The 22,872-nt window shown below is 27.4% G+C and overlaps 1 protein-coding gene and 2 pseudogenes across 1 annotated transcript; 1 reads left to right on the top strand and 2 right to left on the bottom strand.

Annotated features, from left to right (window-relative positions):
• Positions 1-4,831: 4,831 nt before the first annotated feature.
• Positions 4,832-8,249, bottom strand: LOC113851240 (isoleucine N-monooxygenase 1-like). The gene is made up of 2 exons (XM_027481710.1): positions 5,717-8,249; positions 4,832-5,461 (listed from the first exon to the last, which is right to left on the bottom strand). Exons 1-2 carry the CDS (start codon positions 6,701-6,703, stop codon positions 4,832-4,834), a joined length of 1,617 nt encoding a protein of 538 aa, XP_027337511.1. The 5' UTR covers positions 6,704-8,249.
• A 7,274-nt stretch (positions 8,250-15,523) lies between these two features.
• LOC113851239 lies at positions 15,524-17,925 on the top strand (annotated as a pseudogene).
• Positions 17,926-20,045: 2,120 nt separating this feature from the next.
• LOC113851238 lies at positions 20,046-21,836 on the bottom strand (annotated as a pseudogene).
• Between the last annotated feature and the right edge of the window lie 1,036 nt (positions 21,837-22,872).

Below are 22,872 nucleotides of genomic sequence, written 5' to 3'. Positions count from 1 at the left end.
TTTAATTAAATTTTTTTTTTCTCATCTTATTTTTTCACTGAACTTAACATAATTATGTATATTTTACCTCTTATATTTTTGTCGAGTAACATGTGGGGTTGGAGCATGTTTAATCATGCTACCATTGTTTTTTTTCTTTCAGTCCAGTTGTGTAAATGACAATGATAGCTGGTAGAAAACGAATATAATAAAAATCGTATAATAACAATAAATTAACCTTGGTTTTTGTCAAACTATACTCTTTATTATTATTTTTATTTGGAAATTGACAAATAAAGAAACTGTTTGCATGAGTTTGTCGAAATTTATGTACAAAATGAAAAATAAGACTATATATTTCCTTTTGTTATTTAAAAAAGAAAGCAACAATTAAATTGATTATATGTAAATTGCAATAATTAACTATGATAAATTAGGGTATCTTATGTTTTTATATTATTTACAAAATACTGGAAAAAATTAATTTGACATATTGGAATTAATCCGTGCAAAACATGACTATTTATACTTTTATTCTCATATTTTTCATTATTAGTTTTCTTTGTTGTTTTCTTTTGTACCCAAATAACATGGCAACGACAAGATATTAAAAGTTAAATTAATATGTATTATGGAAAAGCAATATTCTTTTTCCATATAAATATATAAAACAAAACACACAGCGCTTTCCAAACTTCAGTTCACGTACCAAAAAGCAAAACATGTCTCAACAAAACCACTACAACGGCATTTCGCACTAATATTTTAGTAGCTAATTTTTAAAAGTTAAATTTTTTAAATGATTTTTAAAAAATTAAGTTTTAAAAGCTATAAATTCTTCTATGTTTAATTAAAAAATGTTAGAGATATATTTTATTTTCACTAATTAAAATTATATTTTTTTAATTTTAAAAAAATGTTTACTTTGATTTTCCCATATTTTGTGGTTGGTTGAAGGCGTGACGTATCCCAATAATGTGATATGTGTGGGGTGGGGTCGTTCTTGCAACTCAATTTTTCTATCACTGACCATTTCCAAACCAACGTCTCTTTCATTTTATTTTTCACGTTTTAATAATTAATTTTATTATTTATTTATTGATGTAAAAAGCCCACATATTAAAGGTGAAATCTCAAAAGGTAAAACAAAATTTTTTGGAAGAAAAAAAATACTTAATAAAATCAAATATTTTGCTAATATTTAACAAACTATTGTTAAAGAGAATATTATTCTGTTAATTCTAAATTGTTTATAGTATCACAAACCAGACTATTATTTAAACATCATATATTACAGTTTTTTGAAAATATCATAATACAAAAAAAATATAAATAATATATATATATATATATATATATATATATAATATCTTATTTTTATTATTATATAACCTACAAGTTTTATTTTTTTATATTTTAATGTATAAAAACATCAAAGTAACTCTGTCATTTAATTATAATTTTTATACTCAAATTTAAAATTTTCTAAACATGACAGTCCCGATTTAAGAATCGTCTGTTAGAATAAACGAGTACGTCAATTTATATTAAAATATATTGTACTTGAATTTAATTTGATAACTTATGTATTATAATAATTTTTAAAATTTATTATAATCTACTTCAATTATGTTGTAAGATAATAATGTGAAAGTCAATTAAAATAAGCTTATATTATATATTTCAATTTAAGATATTTCTGTAAATAGATTTAAAGTAAGACATTTATGTAACATAATTTTTAAATTATTTTATTTATATAAAAAAACTGAAAAAAGCATTTGAAAGTAAAAAAGTGGAATAATAAAATAGATAAAATTATATATATATATATATATATGATTAAAAGAAAAACCCAATAATGCTCTTTTTTATATGGTTAATAAATAAATAAAATAGAAAAGTAAAAACGATATCATATATGTCATTGATTCATGTAAAATGGGCAAGAATGTAGCAAAAATATTATTTTATGACTAAGGGCCTACCTGTTGTTTATAAACTGACATTTAATAGAGACATGGATTGGTCACATCCCCACATAGAAAACACAGAAAGTAGTGATGGAATTTTCTATATATCAAGTTCTTTGAACCAAATCCTAGCCCAATCTTCACCTGAAAGAAACTACTGAAATTAATGTAAAATTCACTATATAAAATGAATTTCACTCTTTAAAAATTAATGTAATATCACCTTAGAAAGGAAACAAAAAGTAATATAATTATCCGAATAATATAATAAAAAATATAACGAAAGTGTAAAAATTTAGGTGTGAAAATAAAGTTAAAAATTGATGAGCATTAAATTGATTCATTCTACATTTAAAATGAAAGTATTTTAACATCAGTCAATGACATAAAATGATATTTTTAAATTACTTATAATATTTAAAAATAAAAATGTTCTACTTTTATATACTTCACTGGAATGACTGCAAATCAAATTAGGTCAGAGTTTAATAAAAAATAAAGGTTTAAATATGTTTTAATTTTAAATTTTAATAAATTTTTATTATTTGAGTCCTTACTTTTTAATTTTTATTTTATTTTTACTCTCTAACACCAATGTGGTCAAATAAAAAAAACTGACACGTGATCTCAACAAACTATATTAGTATTAGGAACTAAAATAAAATAAAAAATCATTTGAAAAGACAAAAATTAAAAATTTACTAAAGTGTGAAGATGAAAATCATATTTAAGCCAAAAATAAAACTCAAACTTCACTAAAGAACGTGGGCCAAGTTGGGTTGATTGTCAATAGTTTTGGACTTCGAACTTGAACCAACACAAATATAGTTCATAGGAAAAATAAATTGGGCTGAACTTGATGCTCATACCTCTTGTAGTTCAATGTTCTGCTTTATTATTACGACACATATATGGATTGCAAGCCATGCCCCTTATTGACCAAATGAAAGTTGTACTACCAACAATTTTATTTTATTTTATTTTTTAAAATTGCATATCTTTTGTTTTAAAACGAAAGCTTATGATCATGTGGTCGTGCCCCTTTTCTCAATTCACAAGGTAGATTACTAGGGAATCATCAATTTTTGTAAACATGCATGTACATGTGTGTTATTTTTGGGTACCAATCTTAAGTTAATTGGAGTGTTGTTAACGTGGGCTTCCTTCTTACTGCTTTGTGACGTTCCTAAGACTAATGAATCTATTTGTGTAAAGAGCTTTCACTTGGGTCTATTTGTATATATGGTGTTCCATTAGGAACTCAAAGTGAATGATTGATTACTTACTCAGGCTGCACCACAATGATTTGAAGATTGCATTTTGCTTGAGTATATACTCTGTTTCATGTGCTACAATATATATACTTTGATTGGGATGTCAATGGAAATTAGTGTACATGATGTCCATAAGCTTTTTAATTCGGAAGATTATAATTTCACTTATCATTTAGAGGCTTTATTCTTCTTTTTAGTTTTATATTTTGAGATTTTTACTTATATTAAATAGAATTTTTATTCTTTTTTTTTTTGAGAGATTTTTTCCTTTTATTTATTAAATTTATTTGATAGCCATTTCTTTCTCATTTTTCTGCCATTAAATGAGTCTCCATTCTTCTTTATTATATATAATGAACCGCTCCATTCTTTACCTGTATAACGTGCTTTTAATGGGGACTCCATAACTAAGTTGCTTTGTAAAAGTAATAATAAAACCGCTTATAAGAAAGTCATTTTTTTGTCACTTTTCTATACTCATGTCAGTTCAGTTAATAACTTTATCCTCCATGTCAATTCAGTCAAAAGGCATTTATAGACTGAATATTAAAATACAATATTCATCACCCTTTTTATAGAGGGTGAATATTAAATAGTTTAATGATACCTAATCCACGATTACGATCTATCATTAACAGTAATATTCAAAGTTAACAAAACAAAATCGTGAAGATAATTTATAATTTAAATTTTAGTGAAGAGCACACGTTAAGTTTTCATTTCTTTTGCGAAAAGATAAGGAAGAGGAGTGAAGACGCGTGCAACAAATCTCCCCTTCTTCTCAATTACAAGAAAGCAGCATTGCAAGTAGACAACCCACTCAAAAAACCAACGTTTGACATATGTTACTACTATTAATTAACTAAAGAACACAGTGGTTTAATTAAATACGTGTTTTCATTAGGTGTTTTACATTTTGCATTTTATTTTCTAAAATACCTAATTTTTCAATAAAAAAAATAATTCCAATCTAATATGCTATAAAGCTTTGTAATTTCAACAGATTCAATTATTTTGGGCCCTTGAGACTTTTTAACAAGATAGGAAACGAATTATTCACAAGCATATATCAATTGATATGAGGATTAATGAATGCACGAGTTAGATAAATAATTTTGAGCGAGATTAAAAATTTGATTAAAAAAAAAAACTAGTTAAACTAATTCGAATGGAAATGCACCAATTCATGCCATCATAGAAAATTACTGAGCATAAGTATAACTTCATTTTTATCCCCTTTTTTAGGGTGCATCCAACATTCTAGGACAACCAAGAGCTATCTCTTTAACTTTTTTTTTTTTTTTTACTTTATTGTGAAAGTAGATAAAAAAGCAAAAATGACATCACAATGTAGCATACAAAGTTAATTCTTAATTATTGAAATATCATAATAACATAAATTTTTCCAAGAACATTTTTACTGCATTACAAGCACCATCGTCCTAAACTCGACCAATTAATTTTGAGCCCTTCTTTACACTAATGACAATGACGTATTTACATACGACTTCTTCATTTAGCGATTCATTCCCCTTATTTAACTAAACATTTGTTGTTTCATGTTCATATATGGGGTCACCAAGGTAAACTTAATCTTTACTGAATTTAAAGGTGGTATAGTTCTGGTGCTAATCTTGGTTTTGCCACTGCCACAAGTGGCTCAGCAAGAAGGATTTCATCGTTGGACTCAGCAAGGTTAATTGTTGAAACATTGGGTGGTGCACTCCAAGTGAAGCCATGAAGCAACCTAGCAAATAGCATCACAGTCATAGTAGTGCCAAGCATCACTCCAGGACAACTACGTCTTCCAGTACTGAATGACATGAGCCTCAAATCTGGATCTGTCAAAGCGACATCCGATCCATCACTCTTGAGGTGTCGTTCAGGTTTGAACTTGAGGGGTTCATTCCACACTTTTGGGTTCCTCCCAAGTTCTTGCCTTCCTAGCATTACATGGCTACCCTTAGGGATGAAGTACTTTCCCACAACAGTGTCACTCATAGAGACATGGGGTGGAATGAAAGGTGCAATGGGATGAAGGCGAAAAGCTTCTCTTGCACAAGCCTTCACATAGTTGAGCTTTGGAATGTCTGATTCTTGAACAAGCCTTTCTTTCCCCACTACACTGTCCAATTCTTCCGTCGCTCGTTGGAGTAACTCTGGTTGGTTTATCATTTCAGCCAGTGCCCATTCAAAAGCACTTGATGGATTGTCCACTGTTGCAAGCATTAGTTCCTACAAGAAATAGTATGATTTGAGTTTGAGTATTGATGTTTAAATTTATGTTTTAACATGCAGAAAATAGAACTAACTGGCATGCATGCATGTTGTTATTTTCCATCGCCTTTAATTTTCCATCTCTTAATTAAAAAGTGACACTTGAAGGGAAGATAAGAAAAAAGGTCAGCATATGATATATATGGTTATAGTCTTTATATATGCATTTGTAATGAATGTATGAGAAATAAAATAAGAGAAAAGTAATATTACTATAATTTGCGCTTTGATTTCCTCCAATGTCAATGATGGGTTGTGGTTTGCATCTTTCAGGGAGAGTAGAATGTCAAGCCAATCCTCTTCATTAACCTTTAATCCATCATTCCATTGTTTCATTCTCTTTTCAATGATGGGATCATGATGCTTATTCACGATCCTCAAAGCTTCTTTCACCTTCTTTCCCTGGCCATCCAAGTCAAGTCCCCTCAAACATGGCATATAATCAGAAAGAGAAAAGGCATAAACATACTTAAGCAAATCGAAGATGGAATCAACATGTTCCACTTCCTCAAGACCAGGACCTCCATCATTTCTACCTTCCCCAAAATATCTTGTGTTAAAAATAATTTTCCTGATCAAGTTACCACAATAATGCCTTGCAGCACTCCTAATGTTCACCAGGCCACCATCAACACCACCATTATCATAGTTCACATTTTTGCATTTGTTGTAGACGTAAAAAATTAGGTTGTTAGCTTCTTCAGCCCTTTTGTCATGAAGCCATTGGTGCTTTTGTGGGGAAAGCAAATCATGGGTTATTATTTTCTTCATTTTCTTCCATTGGTTCCCAAAGGGCACAAAAATTGTGGTAGAATATCCACTAGTAATGAGATCAGTGCTCATGCTTAGTGATCTTGATGCAAAAGTTGCATCTTGTTTTCTCAAGAACTCAGTGGCTATGGTAGGACATGTCACTGGGATAACATAGGCATTTCCTAAGCGGATACATGCAATTTCAGTGTTCATTTCTTTCATGAGTTTGTGTATCCACTTATACACAGGTTTGTTTGCAAGCATTTCAGGAAGGTTACCAATTATAGGCCATGGTTTGGGACCTGGGGGGAGTTTTGGCTTTTGTTTCGTGGAATATTTCTGAATCAAGTCAGATCTTAGGGCTTTGATGATCATAATAAAGCCAGTGATTACAGCAAGCAAAGAAGGCCAGAAGCCTTGAAGTTGTGACAACAAAAGCAAAGGCATAGCTTGGAAAAGGATTCTGGGACAAAAAGGACGAGTTGGTGAATTATTTGGCGACGGTTTAGAGAGAAAACTGGATATGTTTTTCCTTTATCTGGAATCAATGGTTCTGCTTGTGAGAAGTCTGATCACTGATATCCTATTTATAAGAAGCTAAAGTTTCATGCTGAAAACATGTAAAACGTTCCTTCTCAAACGAATGGTGCATGTGATTTTCTTTGGGATATTATATGGCCAAAAGACATTAGGTGTGTTCAATTGTTATTGTTTTTTTATTTATTCTTTAGCGATCAATCAAGCTTGCAAATAATATGAAAGTACGTGGAACATCTTATCTCAAATACTTATAAATTTTTAATACAAGAAAAGTTTATATCATAATATGTTCTTCTTAATGACCATGAAAAAGACAAGCATAATTGGGTAATTTTGGGATCACTTTAAATAATTAAAAAAAAAAAGAAGATAAGCTTACTCGTTATATGCTGAATATTATTTACGATGAACAGGTAATATATATGTACATATCAATAATTTTAAGTTTGTATAGGTATATAAGTATATATAGAATTGGATATATATATGCCTTTTTTCCTTGAATATATATATATATATACACACACACTGTAAGTCTTATTTATTTTTAGTTTTTAAAATTATATAAATCTGTGGTTCAGTCTTTTTTTTTTCTTCTTTCTAATAAACAGGATCTAAAGCTCAGAACAAAAAACACTAGCAGTTTAGTATGGAAAAAGAGAATTTCAAAGCATCCATTTTAAGAAAAGGAACTCAGGAATAAAGAGGCTCATCAAAATAAGAAGAAAAAAACAACTCAATTTTAGTCTTTAATGAAAGATTATAATGACGAAAAATAAAGATAATTATTTAAACAAAGACTAAAATAAAAATATAATCAAATCTAAAATATGTAATTATATTACAACATGTTATATCTTGCTTTGTTTAAAATACCATCATTCCTAAATAACATATTCTACGGAAAATTTTCACATACTAATTAATGGGAAAAATTATTAGTTGATAGGTTGGTTCCCATTGGTATAAACATTAGTTAATAAAAACTGAACTAATTAACAGATATGATGGGTTTATCTTATAATAATAAGAAACACTATTGATATATTATAAATTGATGTGCTTATAATAGAAATTATTTGATAGTTTGATATATGTTATATTATTAGTGTAAACTTATAAAAAGTGTTAACATTGTTTATCTTAATCGTTGAAATAGTGTCACATGATAAAGTTTTATGATTTAAAAAATAATATATAAACATTACATAATTTCAATGGTCGAGATTACATAATCCAGCACCAGGTAATAATTTTCCCTTTCCCTGATAAATAAAGAATATATCAATGTTAAGTCTAATAATTAACATTTAAATTTTTTATGGTATAGGATATTTACGTAGATGGTATTAGTTAAATATTTGAATGTACTACTAATCAGTAATTTAAATTTTTTATGTTGTTACATGGTGGACAACTTTCGGAGTTTCAAGGTTTTTAAACATCCTTGTACTTTGATACGAGAAAAAAAAAAAAAAAAAAGAAGAATGAGTACATTAATAAAATCTTTTAAAAGAAAAAAGAAATTGCTGTATCGTCTTTACCTGAAAATAGTTGAGAAAGAGAATTTAATGAAAAGACAATCGAATACAATATATTTGAATACTCTTCATAATATTTAACAAAATGTAATTTTTTACACCAACTTGATTTACTGGGAAAACACTGTTAATATTGTTTTTAATTCAGAAAATCTTTAAAAAATATAATAAGTATATTTGAAATAGTTAAAAAATATTAAATCTCTAATTAGTCATACATAATAAATGGAATGTATTAAATTTTATTGTTAAATTTACAATTAAAATTCATTTTGAATTAAATTAATAAATTAATTTCAATAAGTAATCAATTACATTCATACACTAGCTATTTTTGTGAATTTGATTATTTTAATTAGTTAATTAGGCAAGTATATTTTAGTGAAGAAACACATAATCGTTGAGAAAATTAAAGAGCTAAATTTTAATAATATCATAATTTTAAAAAGCTCGATTAAATACTTTCGCTAGGGTTTAGGAAAAAAATGAATAATGTTTTATAAAAATTTTGATACTTATTTTGCCATATAAAATTATAATTTAATTTTTTATTTTTATCTAAATCACATATATCTTTTATAAAAATAATTTTATTTAAGTTGAATAAGATAACTACACGCAATAAAACTTGCAACTCTTCCTAGTTAATTTACGTGTTAAGTAATTTATAATTTTTTAACATATATTATTTTTTCAAATTTTATATTGAATTTATTCCTCTGAATTTAATTAAATTATTAACTTCTTATTTAATTTAATTTTTAAATTATTTTTCCTGATAATTTTTTCTTTAACTTTATTTTATCCTTCAATTTTATTAATACAAAAGATATTTGGTGTTTGATTTAGACGTGGATTTATAATAAAAATGATTTAAAAAACTATAAATATATTAGATTTAATTAATGAAAATGAATTAACAATAATTGTTAGGTATTTTTAATAAAATTTATTAATTAAAAATAAAATAAAATAAATCCTTTTATCTCTTAATTTTACAGTAGATTTAAATTTAATCATCTAAATTTTTTTATTTATTTTAATCATTCAAAAAAAATTTGCATGTTTGTCATTTTTTCTTAGGTAAAGTCTACAGTATTCTTTATAATTAAAAAGCTTTGATATTCTCTGTTACACGTAAAATAAATAGTGATAAATAATAGAGTTAGTGATTTAGTTAAAAAAATATTAATATTTTTTTATTTTTAAAATATTAAAAAAATAACAAATATTTTTATAGGTACTACAGTAAATACTTTTCTATTAATCTATTAGATTTTTTAAAAAAGAAAGTGTTAAAGTAACTTAAACAGTGTTAAGTAATTCAATTTAAATTTTTTATTTAAAAATTGTTTTAAAAAAAGATACAATTATATCATAGTTTCATATTATAATTAAAAAAAAAACAATTGACAGAACTTTCACTCTCACAGATTTGTAATTTTTTATGACGCTCGCTGACCAATATCTAATTGGGATTGGTTAAATTTGTCCTTGCTATTTTAGATTCATGAGATGTCTCGATTAGATTAGGTGACAAAAAAAAATAAACATGATAAAATAATTATACTTTAAAAATAAAAATAAATAAATATACAAAAAATTAGAAAATTATCTTCTCTTAAAAAGTAAAAAACTTAAAGAAAATATAAATTAAACATAATTAATAATTTAAATAAAAATATTTAAAAATTAAATTAAAAATTTATGAAAATATAAATAATACAACATCAACCAAGGCACTGAAATTTAAATAATAAAAAGTAGAATTTTTTAAGTGAACATGAAAACAAAGTGCAAGTGGTTGTCATGGTCGGCCATTGGACCGACGCTTCATATTACAAGTGCTGACATGTGAAGAACACGTGGGTTCCTATGTTTATAGTACCAAATTTTGTCTTTTATTTATTTTTATTAATAATTAATTACTAATTATTAAAGTACTAACAATAGGACCAGACGTCTGAAAACTACAGGTGGCTTCCATCTTTAGTACAAGTTGCTTTCATGATTTATATTACAAACGTATTTATTATTATTATTAAAATCCATATTTTTAAATATTTTGATAATTTTATTTTTAAATTTATTTTAAATATTAATTTTTTTTTCTTAATAGAAGTTTTGCATTTTTAATTATTTAGTATCAAATTCAAAAATTAAGATTTTTAATTGTTAGTATTTTTTAATAGAGTACTTAAGTTAACGACAGTGAAATTAAAATACTCTTGGTTCACGGATCATACTATAGAGTATTCCTCAAATAATTAATCAATTATTATTTTTTAATAAAAATTTATTTAACTAGTTTTTATAAATTTAATTTAAATAGTATTATTCAATTATAAATTAGTATGTGGATAAAAATTATTGATTTTTGTAAAATTCATATGAAAATAAGAAAATTGTGATATTTGTTTATTTTCATATACTCTTTTTTTATTAATAGTTTGTTAACTTAAAATTTGAATTATTTTATATAATTTGATGGATATATAATATTGCATTAATAACATCATATTTTGATATATTAAATAAATTTTATTTATGAATTCATATATTTTAAAATTAAAATTTAAAAATAAGGAGAGAATAAACTTATAAATATTACATTATTATTTATATTAAATGAAGTTAAATTATTACGTAGGTACGTAGATGTACTGTAGAAAAATAATAGAATATCAATAGAGAGAAAATATACGAAAAAAAAGAGATTTATTTAAGAAAAATAAAAATTATAAATTTTTGAAAAATTAAATCTTGTTAAAAAAAATATTGCGAGTACAGTGTAGAATGTCGTGACAAAGCAAAACACTTGCTCGGGAGTTGAGACCACCAACTGTACAATGTATCAACGTGGCAAGGAGAGGGTATGATAAGTCACCTACTTATTATATATTTATCAAGAAATAAAATATTTTTTTTATTTTAAATTAAAATATTTATCATTTTAAAATTATTAAATTATTTAAAATAATTTATTTTATCCAAATACACATCTGTTTTTATTAAAACTCAAATTTAAAATTTTTTTTATCCAATTTAATTTAAATTTAACCTAAATAATGCATTTAGATACAATGATTGAGCCTACATTAAATTTTTTTTATATATAAAAATTTAAACTCAAAATTTTACTTAAACAAAACTAAAAAGTTTTTATTAATTAATCACGTAATTTGTGATATTTAAAATATTTAAATTTGTAATATATATTTTGAAGTACATAATATATATATATATATATATATATATAATGTTAATTTTTAATAATTCAAATAATTAAACCAATTCATTAAATTACTCCATACTTATTTAAATATGGTATATGCTTATCAAATTTTCTCCTCCATTCATTTCGTATTCCTGAAACTATCGTTTTCCTTCAATTCAAAGTAGTACATGGACTCCCAAAATAATGAAACTCTCTGTTCAATTTTTATGTTTGGGGGTATTAGTATTTTTTGTGGCTGAACTTTAAACTCAAAATAAGTAACGTTAGAAGCCACTATAATTCTAGGGACCAGTGCTTTAATTAGTCTATAAAACCATCTTCATATATACTTTAAGGTTATCTAATTATTCAACACAAAAATAGTTGGCAGTTAATTACCAGTTACAGTGCATATGCGTTTTCCACATGCTTCGCGTCATTGTAATTTTTCTTCATATATGACTGTTCTCAAAAAGTAAGTCAATCATACTCAAACATGCCGTAAATAGTTTTTAAATGATTTATTATGAGAAAAATATGAAAAATGTAAATGACAACAAATATAAATAAATATATAACAAGAACACAAGGAATACGAGTATGCTTACAATAAAAAAATTTAGAAGGGGACTCCTTTGAATATGAAAAATATGAATAACAATGTATTTTTTATTGAATATAAAAAAAGTTCTTCAGCATAGATAAAAAATTAAAATTTATCTTTTTTTAATTTAAATTAAAAAATATTTCTCGCTTGTTTATTTTCCCATGAAACAAACAGAAAGTAAATATGCTCTATTTAAATTCAAGAAGAAAGAAAAGTAAATAAATGAAAATAGATGTTTAGTCTTCAATAAAAAATTTATGTGACGCATATAATAAACACTTTAATTAATTGCATAAACAAATAATGTGTCATATACGAATTAAACAAATCTTTATATGTATGATAATTTAAATATTAAAATATAGATTATATAAAATTAATTAATAAATTAATTTAATTAATACTATTCAAATTTAAATATAATTTAAAAAATATACTTTTTAATTAAAAAGTAATTCAAAAAATTTATTAATTTTTTCTAAATTTTTTATCACATAAATATAATTTTATTATTAATTCAAAATACATTTTAAAATTTGAACTACACACTAAAATATAGGATGTCCCACAGAGTAGAATAACCACTATACATTGCAAAAATTATTGAAGGGTCTCAAAGTACGTGTTATCTATTTTTATAAAATATTACACACATGACTAAGTAGATGAGATTTTATAGTTTTTAATCATCTAAAAATTTCTAGCTAAAAATGACATAACTGTGCATTCATTAATTTTTTAGTATCATTTATGCATTAACATATATCTATCTTTTGCATCAAACTAAGATAAGAGTAAAAAAGCTAATCTAAAGTGATATGCTTAACTAGCTATAATTTATATATTTACTCTCACATGTTTTACATATGTTCAAACCTTATATCAATTATGAAATTAATATATTTTATGAATCTTGTGATAAAAAGTTATTTTAATTTAATCTATAGTATCAAATTTATTATAATTGAGAAAGAGTTTTAATTACACACTAATCATACTCAGCACAAATAGATTGTATATTTACTCACACCTTTCACATGATCACATTAAAGCTGAGATTCGTTTGGATTTGCATATAATTAGGGATAAATTGAGAATTTAAAACGTAACCAAACACTAATATGTTAATTACCCAATCAAAAGCGATTTCGGAAAGCTAATCTTATCCTTTAATCCCAACCGATGACTCTTAGTTTCTTCTTAACTCGTTTAATTATATTTTCTTTCATACGACAGAACGAGAATTATGAAAGGAAAGAAAGCAGACATGTTACGATTTCTTTTAGCTATATGTTAACAGCAAAGGTAAGACTTTGAACATAACATACGTCCCTATCCTAAATTCTTCAAAACAATTTTTTAAATTATGAAATAAAAATGTGTTAAATGTTTTTCTTATTCTAAAAGTATTTTAAATAAATACGGTTATCTTAACACTTCACAAATTTCATTTATTAACAAATAATAATTTTTATGCTACAAATTCTATTAAAATCAAACAATTATAAAAATATAATAAAAATGTCTTATGTTTTACAAAAAAAAAAAAAAAAGGTCATGTTTTGATTTTCTTTTTATGTTGATATTTCTTTTTTCCCTCCATTATCAAATTATTTTTATTTTTTTACACTTGAATTTATTTTCTTTCATTTTAAAATATCAATTACTTATACTCTTAAATTATTTTTTTAAAGTTTGGTCTTCTTTCTTAAATATAAAATACTTATTTATTAATATATTTCACATTGATTAAAAATAAAGGTATAATATTTCTTATAAAGTTTCAAGAAATTTCCTTCTATGAATTAACTTTTGGAACTTATTCTTTTAATATAATACTAACATTTATCTAGTTTAAATGTTAAGTTGTGCATAAATATTTAAAGATTTTTTAGTCTTACCAATTTCACACATCAAATGTTTAAGTTTAGGCATGGAGGGAGTATTACAATGTTCTACATTATTTAAAAATATAGATAAAAACTCTTTATAAAGGTTGAGCAAATCTCCTCTTATAAGTTAATTTTTGCAAGTGAGTTAAATTTAATTTTCTAATAATAAAACATAACATACCTCAATATCCCAAATTATTCAAAACAATTTTTAAATAATGAAGTGAAAAAATGTTAACTGTTTTTATATTATTTAAAGTATATTAAATAAATAAGGAGGTTATCGTAACAGACTTTATAAACTTAAATTTTTTTTAGTAAATAATAATGTTTTATATAGTACAAATTCTATCAAAATTAAATAACTATAATAACACAATTAAAATTTTCTTATATACTTTTTAAAAAATCATGTTTTGATTTTCTTCTAATGTTGGTAGTTTTATTGATATTCTTATCATAATTCCTAACGAATTAATTCTTGTCAATGGGCCTTTTCAAGAACCCACATATACATGATATCTTTTTAGAATATTGGGTTATACATATCATAAAATTAATGTTCCATCATTGAAAAAACTAAAATTCCAACTAATTTGGACTTAATGCAAAGCCTATGGTCACGTATTGATGTCCTATTACAATGAGTAAGGAGATGATGAAGAAAATGGGCAAAGAGCCACCTCATTTCGTTGCATAAATCATTGTGATTTGCTGAATTAGTCATTTAAATATATTAAAATATATGCTCCAATATTTGAGGAATACAACTTTCCAATTTTATTTTTTTAATTTTAAACTTTATTCCCCTTCGATGGCACCACGGGGTGACATCACATAATTGAGTTACTGTTTTCCAGTTTACTAATATTTCACAAACTGAAAAGCCACGTTACATTTCCCCAACATTAATCATTGATTAATCCCTAATTAGTGGTATATTAACATCGTATAATCTCATTTTCTTTCGACTATTTCAACTGTTTGATTTGATATATAAAATAAAGTTTCAAGTACATATATGACAGTGATTTGAATCTTGTATATGTTGCATGTCTTCATCACATTAATGAAGATATTTTAGGTGTGTATATACTCGAAAAAATTTTACAAAATCAATTTCATCATTAAAAGAAATTGTCATTTAGCAAAGCTACCATTTCGTAACCAAACTTATTTGTTAAAAATCAATTTCAAATCACTAATCTTTCCTAGCTAGCCTAAAGATCCTACCAAAATCTTTGATGACCAAAACTCTATAAAGTGACCCAAGTTAATAGTCATATGAATTTATATCTTCTTAATTAATTTAGTTTCCAACCGGCCTTGTAAACTTTGGCCACATATAGTTGTCATTATTTTCAATGGACGAAACAAGCTAGCCTGCTACAACTTTTACCTTCATATCATCTTTGCCTTAAATATTCGTTACAAAGGGTAACATCTCATCATTTACCCTTGGAACTCACAATGGGTGATGCTCACATGAAGAAGCCAATACAAGAACTTGAAGAACTGTACCAAGGAATCCCAGATGAATCTGTGAACCTTACCTTCCAAGACCTGGCCAATGTGAACTCATCAAACAAAAGAAACAGCACAATAGTCACCATTCAACAAGTTTCTGATGAAGCTAATATAGTTAGCAAGCCCACAAAGGTACCTTCTCTTTCCCCTATGTCCACATTACCTAGTTTTGACTTCAAAAAAGACTTGCAAGCATCCAATGGCAGTCATCACCACTATGATAACAAATACAATCATCATTATCATCAACAACAAGAAAATTTTGGCTATGGAGGTGGTGACTCAGCATGGGGACGTTTTAGTCATGCACAAAGCATAGTCAGTGAGTATAGCATGACCCATGATGCTATGAAGAGTGGTGTGAGTTTGGCTTCTAGAAAAGGTGCTTCTGGTCAACGAAGGAGACCTGGGATTCCTCACTCTAAGATTTGCACCATTTGCAGTAACTATGTTTATTTTTTCAGGACGAGATGCCTGGTATGTTTTTTGTAGTGTAGATTACTATACTGTAGCTAGAAAACAAAAAAGATTTATGATTTCATTTTCATTTATGTTATAAAACTAGGTCTAATTGCCCAAGTGTTATTTTGGTCATATTGAGATAAAACATTTTAACACATTTCTTAAGCTAGTATTAATTAGATTTGGTAAATGAAATTTACATGATTAAATATATACGAGCTTAATATTTAAACGGAATAAGTTCTGATATTATATTAAAAAATAAAATTTAATTCATCTTAAATGTTAGTTTATAGAAGAATTGTCCAAGTCTTATAATCAAAGTGTATTGAGTGCCTTGGACTGAGATTCAGCCAAAGGTACGATATTTCCTAATGCAGTGACTGTTTTGTAACTCAAGAAAAATCGTTTCTGAAATATAAAATTATTAAAAAGAATGCTTGCCAGCAGCAATACAATTTTGAAACACTTTTGAACATATTTTTAATTAATATTGGGTAAAATTTATTTGTGCTTCCCTAAATAATATGAGCTTTACGCACTATTCAGTAAGGTTTCACTTGGTATTTAGTGGGATCTATATAAATTTCACCCAATAATAAAAAAATATAATAACAGTATATTCCTAGCATTCTTTTTCTTTTCGTGAGAAACTCCTTGTACATGACAAAATGGTGTATAAGAATTTGGACATGTACCTTTATAATATGAAGAAGAAAACAAGGAAAGCAACCAAAATAGTTAATCCCATTCTCATTCAAGTTAATTCGTTGGGTCACCCAACCGTTTCAAATTTTTAGTAACATTTGTTCTGTCGTGTTGGCTTAGTTATAAACGAACCACAGATTTGGATATTAGATGTGTTCTATACATCATGAGACGGCACTTGAATTTTTGTTAGCCGTCTCTTGTTCTCACAACTCGCAAGAAAACAATTTTATTGTAGACAAAGAAGAAATCTCCTTCCATGCCAAATTTGGTCTTCATCAAACACATATTGAACAAAAAGAACAATGTAATATACTCACTACGCGACTTTACTCTTAACAAATCTTAGTTTGACTATGATTGCCAATTATATATTTTTTTTAAATCAATCTTAGAAGATGTTAGATCAGTTGTGCAATTAAAGAGAAGATGCACAAGATGTATATGGATATCGAATACGATATATTATATTTAAATACAATAATTTTTAAAAATTAAGATACATGTAATATAATTTATTTTTATATTTTTTAATATAATTTATTCATATTGATTAATCACCAGTATTATACTTATGATTAATCTCGTAAAAATTATTAAAAAAAAGCACAATTATAATAAAATTTAATGTAAGAGTTTTTAGATTTACACTGGTATAAGAAGATCCTGTCTATATATATATATATTAAAAATTTTAACATAATATAATCAAGCTTTCATATATTGAGACAAATTTTTAATACTTGCATTAAATATTTGGTATAGCTAGGTACAATACAATTACAGTGTCAATTTTGAAACATTCGTGCATCATAGTTTCTAAGGCATTTTTTTGAGATGTTAATAATTTTGATTCTAGGCTCTTGTATAGAGCTAACTAATTCAAATTAATCACAGAATATAAATGGCTTGTCGAATTTGATTGTTGACACAGGTACATTGAAAGAGCAGGGGTGGTAGGGTGTTGCAGTTGGAGGTATACAAGTACATTGAAGCTTGCTGAGCTGAAGTGGGCCGAGAAAGGCCCAAGGAGAAACGGTGACAGAGGCTATGGTCACCATGGCATGGCCTCCTCAAGACCAAGAACTCCTCAGTCTGTTGCCAGCACTGAACCCTCCTTTGTCATGTCTGCAAGCTTTTCTGCTTTCTCTGCTCATCACAACCTCCCTCTTTGAAAATAATAATAGGTAAGATGACTTGAAATATACCACCATAAATATTACACTTCAGTGGTTATAATATATTCTTTCAGAGTTTACTTTAGTGCCTTGATTCAACTTTAATAAAAATAACTATTGCTTCCTTCTTTATATGTGTCACTCTTTTCAGTGTCCTTTCTTGTGTACATATCTAGCTAATGGCACCAACTACTAAAGTCTTGTATCAAAATAATAGCCAATATCTAGTTTGTATGCATCTATGATGACTCCTAGTTTTTCTAAACAACAAATACAGCTTGCTCAAATTGTATAGATCAAGTTGATAGAATGTGCACAAATTAAATATTGAAAAGCTTGCCAATGACTCCTAGTAACTTTAGTTTTTTGTTGGGTTCGTGCTGATGTGGAGAAATAAAAGAGAGAGAGAGAGAGAAGAAAAGTAGCATCATAATGCTTATGATCAAAAGCATCCATTTTTATTTCTGGCTCTCCGAATGATGTTATACGCGGTTACCCCCTAAAATGAGTCTCCATTCTTTACCTGTATAACGTGCTTTAATGGGCACATAATAACAACGTAAAGTCTTTTTTTTTGTCACTTTTCTATACTCAAAAATCAGTTTTCAGGTAATAACTCTATCCTTCATGTCAATTCAATCAAAAGACATTTTATAGAGGGTGAATATTAAATAGTTTAATGATACCTAATCCATGATTACGATCTATCATCAACCGTAATTTTAAAAGTTAACAAAACAAAATCGTGAAGATAATTTATAATTTAAATTTTAGTGGAGAGCATTTACATGAAAATAATAATAAATAATCACACGTTAAGTTTTCATTTCTTTTGCTAAAAGATATGGAAGAGGAGTCAAGACGTGTGCAACAAATCTCCCTATCTTCTCAGTTATAAGAAATCAGCATTGCAAGTAGACAACCCACTCAAAAAACCAACGTTTGACATATGTTACTACTCTTAATTAACGAAATTACACAGTGGTTTAATTAAATACGTGTTTAATTCATTAGGTATTTTAAAATTTGCATTTTATTTTCTAAAATACCTAATTTTTATAGTAAAAAATAATTCCAATTTAATATGCTATAAAGCTTTGTAATTTCAACAGACTAAGTGTTTGAAATTGCAACAAAATATTCAGGTGTGTCTTTAGGGCTCCTGATACTTTTTAACAAGATAGGAAACAAATTAATCACAAACATTTATCAAATTATATGAGAATTAATGAATGAACGAGTTAGATAAATAATTTTGAGCGAGATTAAAAATTTGATTTAAAAAAAACTAATTAAACTAATTCGAATGGAAATGCACCAATTCATGTGATCATAGAAAAAATCAAAACAAAATCACATACACACGCTAACAATGTAAATGTAACATCTGAATTATGTAATAATTAATATAAAAAAAAAAACTATTGATTAACAGTGTAAACACGTTTACATTGAGATTGTACCATTCTCTATTTCTATCTTGTAAAAATAATGATAAGAATGTTACGTTTGGGTAGAAACACTGCCTCAAAAATCAAGATTTTGACGGATCTCTAAATTCTGTCTTTTCTGTTGAAGGTTAATACAGTAACACACAAGGTCTCGTGCACAAAGAATCTATACGACGTTGGAGTTTCAAACAAACAATCTGATGAAAAGACAAAAGAAGGAAAGGTAAGAGAAAGAAAATAGTTTGGTAGCCAAAGAAGAATGGTTGACTGAGCAGAAGTAGTACTTCGTTTTTATCCCTTTTTTAAGGGTGCATGCAACATTCTAGGACGAGTAAGAACTATCTCTTTAACTTTTTGTACTTTATTTGTGAGAGATAGATAAAAAAGCTAAAAAGACATCATATATAATGTAACATATGAAGTTAATTCTTAATTATTCAAACATCATAATAACATAAATTTTCCAAGTACATTTTTTAGTGCATTACATGCACCATAATCCTAAACTCAACCAATTAATTCTGAGCCCTTCTTCACACCAATGACAATGACGTATTTACATACGACCTTTTTCATTTAGCGATTCATTCCCCTTATTTAACTAAACATTTGTTGTTTCATGTTCATATATGGGGTCACCAAGGTAAACTTAATCTTTATCTGAATTTAAAGGTCGTATAGTTCTGGTGATAATCTTGGTTTTGCCACTGCCACAAGTGGCTCAGCAAGAAGGATTTCATCGTTGGACTCTGCAAGGTTAATTGTTGAAACATTTTGTGGTGCACTCCAAGTGAAGCCATGAAGCAACCTAGCAAATAGCATCACAGTCATAGTAGTGCCAAGCATCACTCCAGGACAACTACGTCTTCCAGTACTGAATGACATGAGCCTCATATCTGGATCTGTCAAAACGACATCCGATCCATCACTCTTGAGGTGTCGTTCAGGTTTGAACTTGAGGGGTTCATTCCACACTTTTGGGTTTCTCCCAAGTTCTTGGCTTCCTAGCATTACATGGCTACCCTTAGGGATGAAGTACTTTCCCACAACTGTGTCACTCATAGAGACATGGGGTGGAATGAAAGGTGCAATGGGATGAAGGCGAAAAGCTTCTCTTGCACAAGCCTTCACATAGTTGAGCTTAGGAATGTCTGATTCTTGAACAAGCCTGTCTTTCCCTACCACACTGTCCAATTCTTCCGTGCTCGTTGGAGTAACTCTGGTTGGTTTATCATTTCAGCTAGTGCCCATTCAAAAGCATTTGATGGATTGTCCACTGTTGCAAGCATTAGTTCCTACAAGAAATAGTATGATTTGAGTTTGAGTATATATTGATGTTTAAATTATGTTTTTAACATGCAGAAAATAGACCTAACTGGCACGCATGTTGTTATTTTCCATCGCCTTTAATTTTCCATCTCTTAATTAAAAAGTGACATTTGAGGGGAAGATAAGTAAAAAGGTCAGCATATGATATATATGGTTATAGTGTTTACATATGCAATTGTAATGTATGAGAATTAAAATAAGAGAAAAGAAATGTTACTATAATTTGCGCTTTGATTTCCTCCAAGGTCAATGAAGGGTTGTGGTTTGCATCTGTCAGGGAGAGTAGAATGTCAAGCCAATCCTCTTCATTAACCTTTAATCCATCATTCCATTGTTTCATTCTCTTTTCAATGATGGGATCATGATGCTTATTCACGATCCTCAAAGCTTCTTTCACCTTCTTTCCCTGGCCATCCAAGTCAAGTCCCCTCAAGCATGCATATAATCAGAAAGAGAAAAGACATAAACATACTTAAGCAAATCGAAAATGGAATCAACATGTTCCACTTCCTTAAGACCAGGCCCTCCATCATTTCTACCTTCCCCAAAATATCTTGTGTTAAAAATAATTTTCCTGATCAAGTTACCACAATAATGCCTTGTAGCACTCCTAACATTCACAAGGCCACCATCAACACCGCCATCATGGTTAACATTTTTGCATTTGTTGTAGACGTAAAACATTAGGTTGTTAGCTTCTTCAGCCCTTTTGTCATGAAGCCATTGGTGCTTTTGTGGGGAAAGCAAATCATGGGTTATGATTTTCTTCATTTTCTTCCATTGGTTCCCAAAGGGCCCAAAAATTGTGGTAGAATATCCACTACTAATGAGATTAGTGCACACGCTTAGTGATCTTGATGCAAAAGTTGCATCTTGTTTTCTCAAGAACTCAGTGGCTATGGTAGGACATGTCACTGGGATAACATAGGCATTTCCTAAGCGGATACATGCAATTTCAGTGTTCATTTCTTTCATGAGTTTGTGTATCCACTTATACACAGGTTTGTTTGCAAGCATTTCAGGAAGGTTACCAACTATAGGCCATGGTTTGGGACCTGGTGGGAGTTTTGGTTTTTGTTTCGTGGAATATTTCTGAATCAAGTGAGATCTTAGGGCATTGATGATCATAATAATGCCAGCGATTACAGCAAGCAAAGAAGGCCAGAAGCCTTGAAGTTGTGACAACAAAGGCATAGCTTTGAAAAGGGTTTTGGGACAAAAAGGATGAGTTGGTGAAATATTTAGCTACGGTTTAGAGAGAAAACGGAATATGTATTTCCTTTTTTTTTTCGAATGAATGGTTCTGCTTGTGTGAAGTTTGATCACTGATGACCTATTTATAGGAAGATAAAGTTGCATGCTGAAATGAATTCTCAAACGAAAAGTATGTAATTTTCTTTTGGATATTATATGGCCAAAAGACATTAGATGTGTTCAATTATTACTCTTTTTATTATTTATTCTTTAGTGATCAATCAAGTTTGCAGACAATAATAAATTAAGTACGAGGAATATAAAATCTCAATTACTTTTAACTGAATACTGTACTGATAATTTTTTATACAAGAAAATGTATATCATAATATGTTCTTTTTCATGACAATGAAAAACACATGTATAATTGGGCAATTTTGGGATCTCTCAAGAAAAAGATATGTTTACTCGTTATATATGCTGAATATTTACGATGAACAGGAAACATATACGTGTATATAAATAATTTTACGTTTGTATAGGTATATTAAGTATAGAATGAAATAATATATGTAACATACATGTTCTACGGAAAATTGTCACATTCTAATTAATGGGGAAAATTATTAGCTTATAGGTTTGTTCCCGTTGGTAAAAACATGAGTTAATAAAATTTAAACTAATTTAACAGACATGATGGGTTTATCTTATAATAATAAGGGACACTAATGATATATAATAAATTGATAGTGTGATATATATTATATTATTAGTGTAAATTTAAGACTTGTATCAAGTGTTAATCGCTGTTTTCTTGAAGAAATTTCTATACGGCCAAGTTTATGTAATCTTAATTAACTGTTGAAATGGTGTCACATGTCAAAGTTTTACGATTTAAAGAATAATATATAAACATGACATAATTTCAATGGTGGAGATTACCTAATCCTGCACCATGTAATACTTTTTC

This window comes from Abrus precatorius, unplaced genomic scaffold (genome assembly GCF_003935025.1).
Source record: "Abrus precatorius isolate BTA unplaced genomic scaffold, Abrus_2018 Scaffold9, whole genome shotgun sequence".
NCBI lineage: Eukaryota > Viridiplantae > Streptophyta > Magnoliopsida > Fabales > Fabaceae > Abrus > Abrus precatorius.
This window is presented reverse-complemented; position numbering and strand designations above follow the sequence as displayed.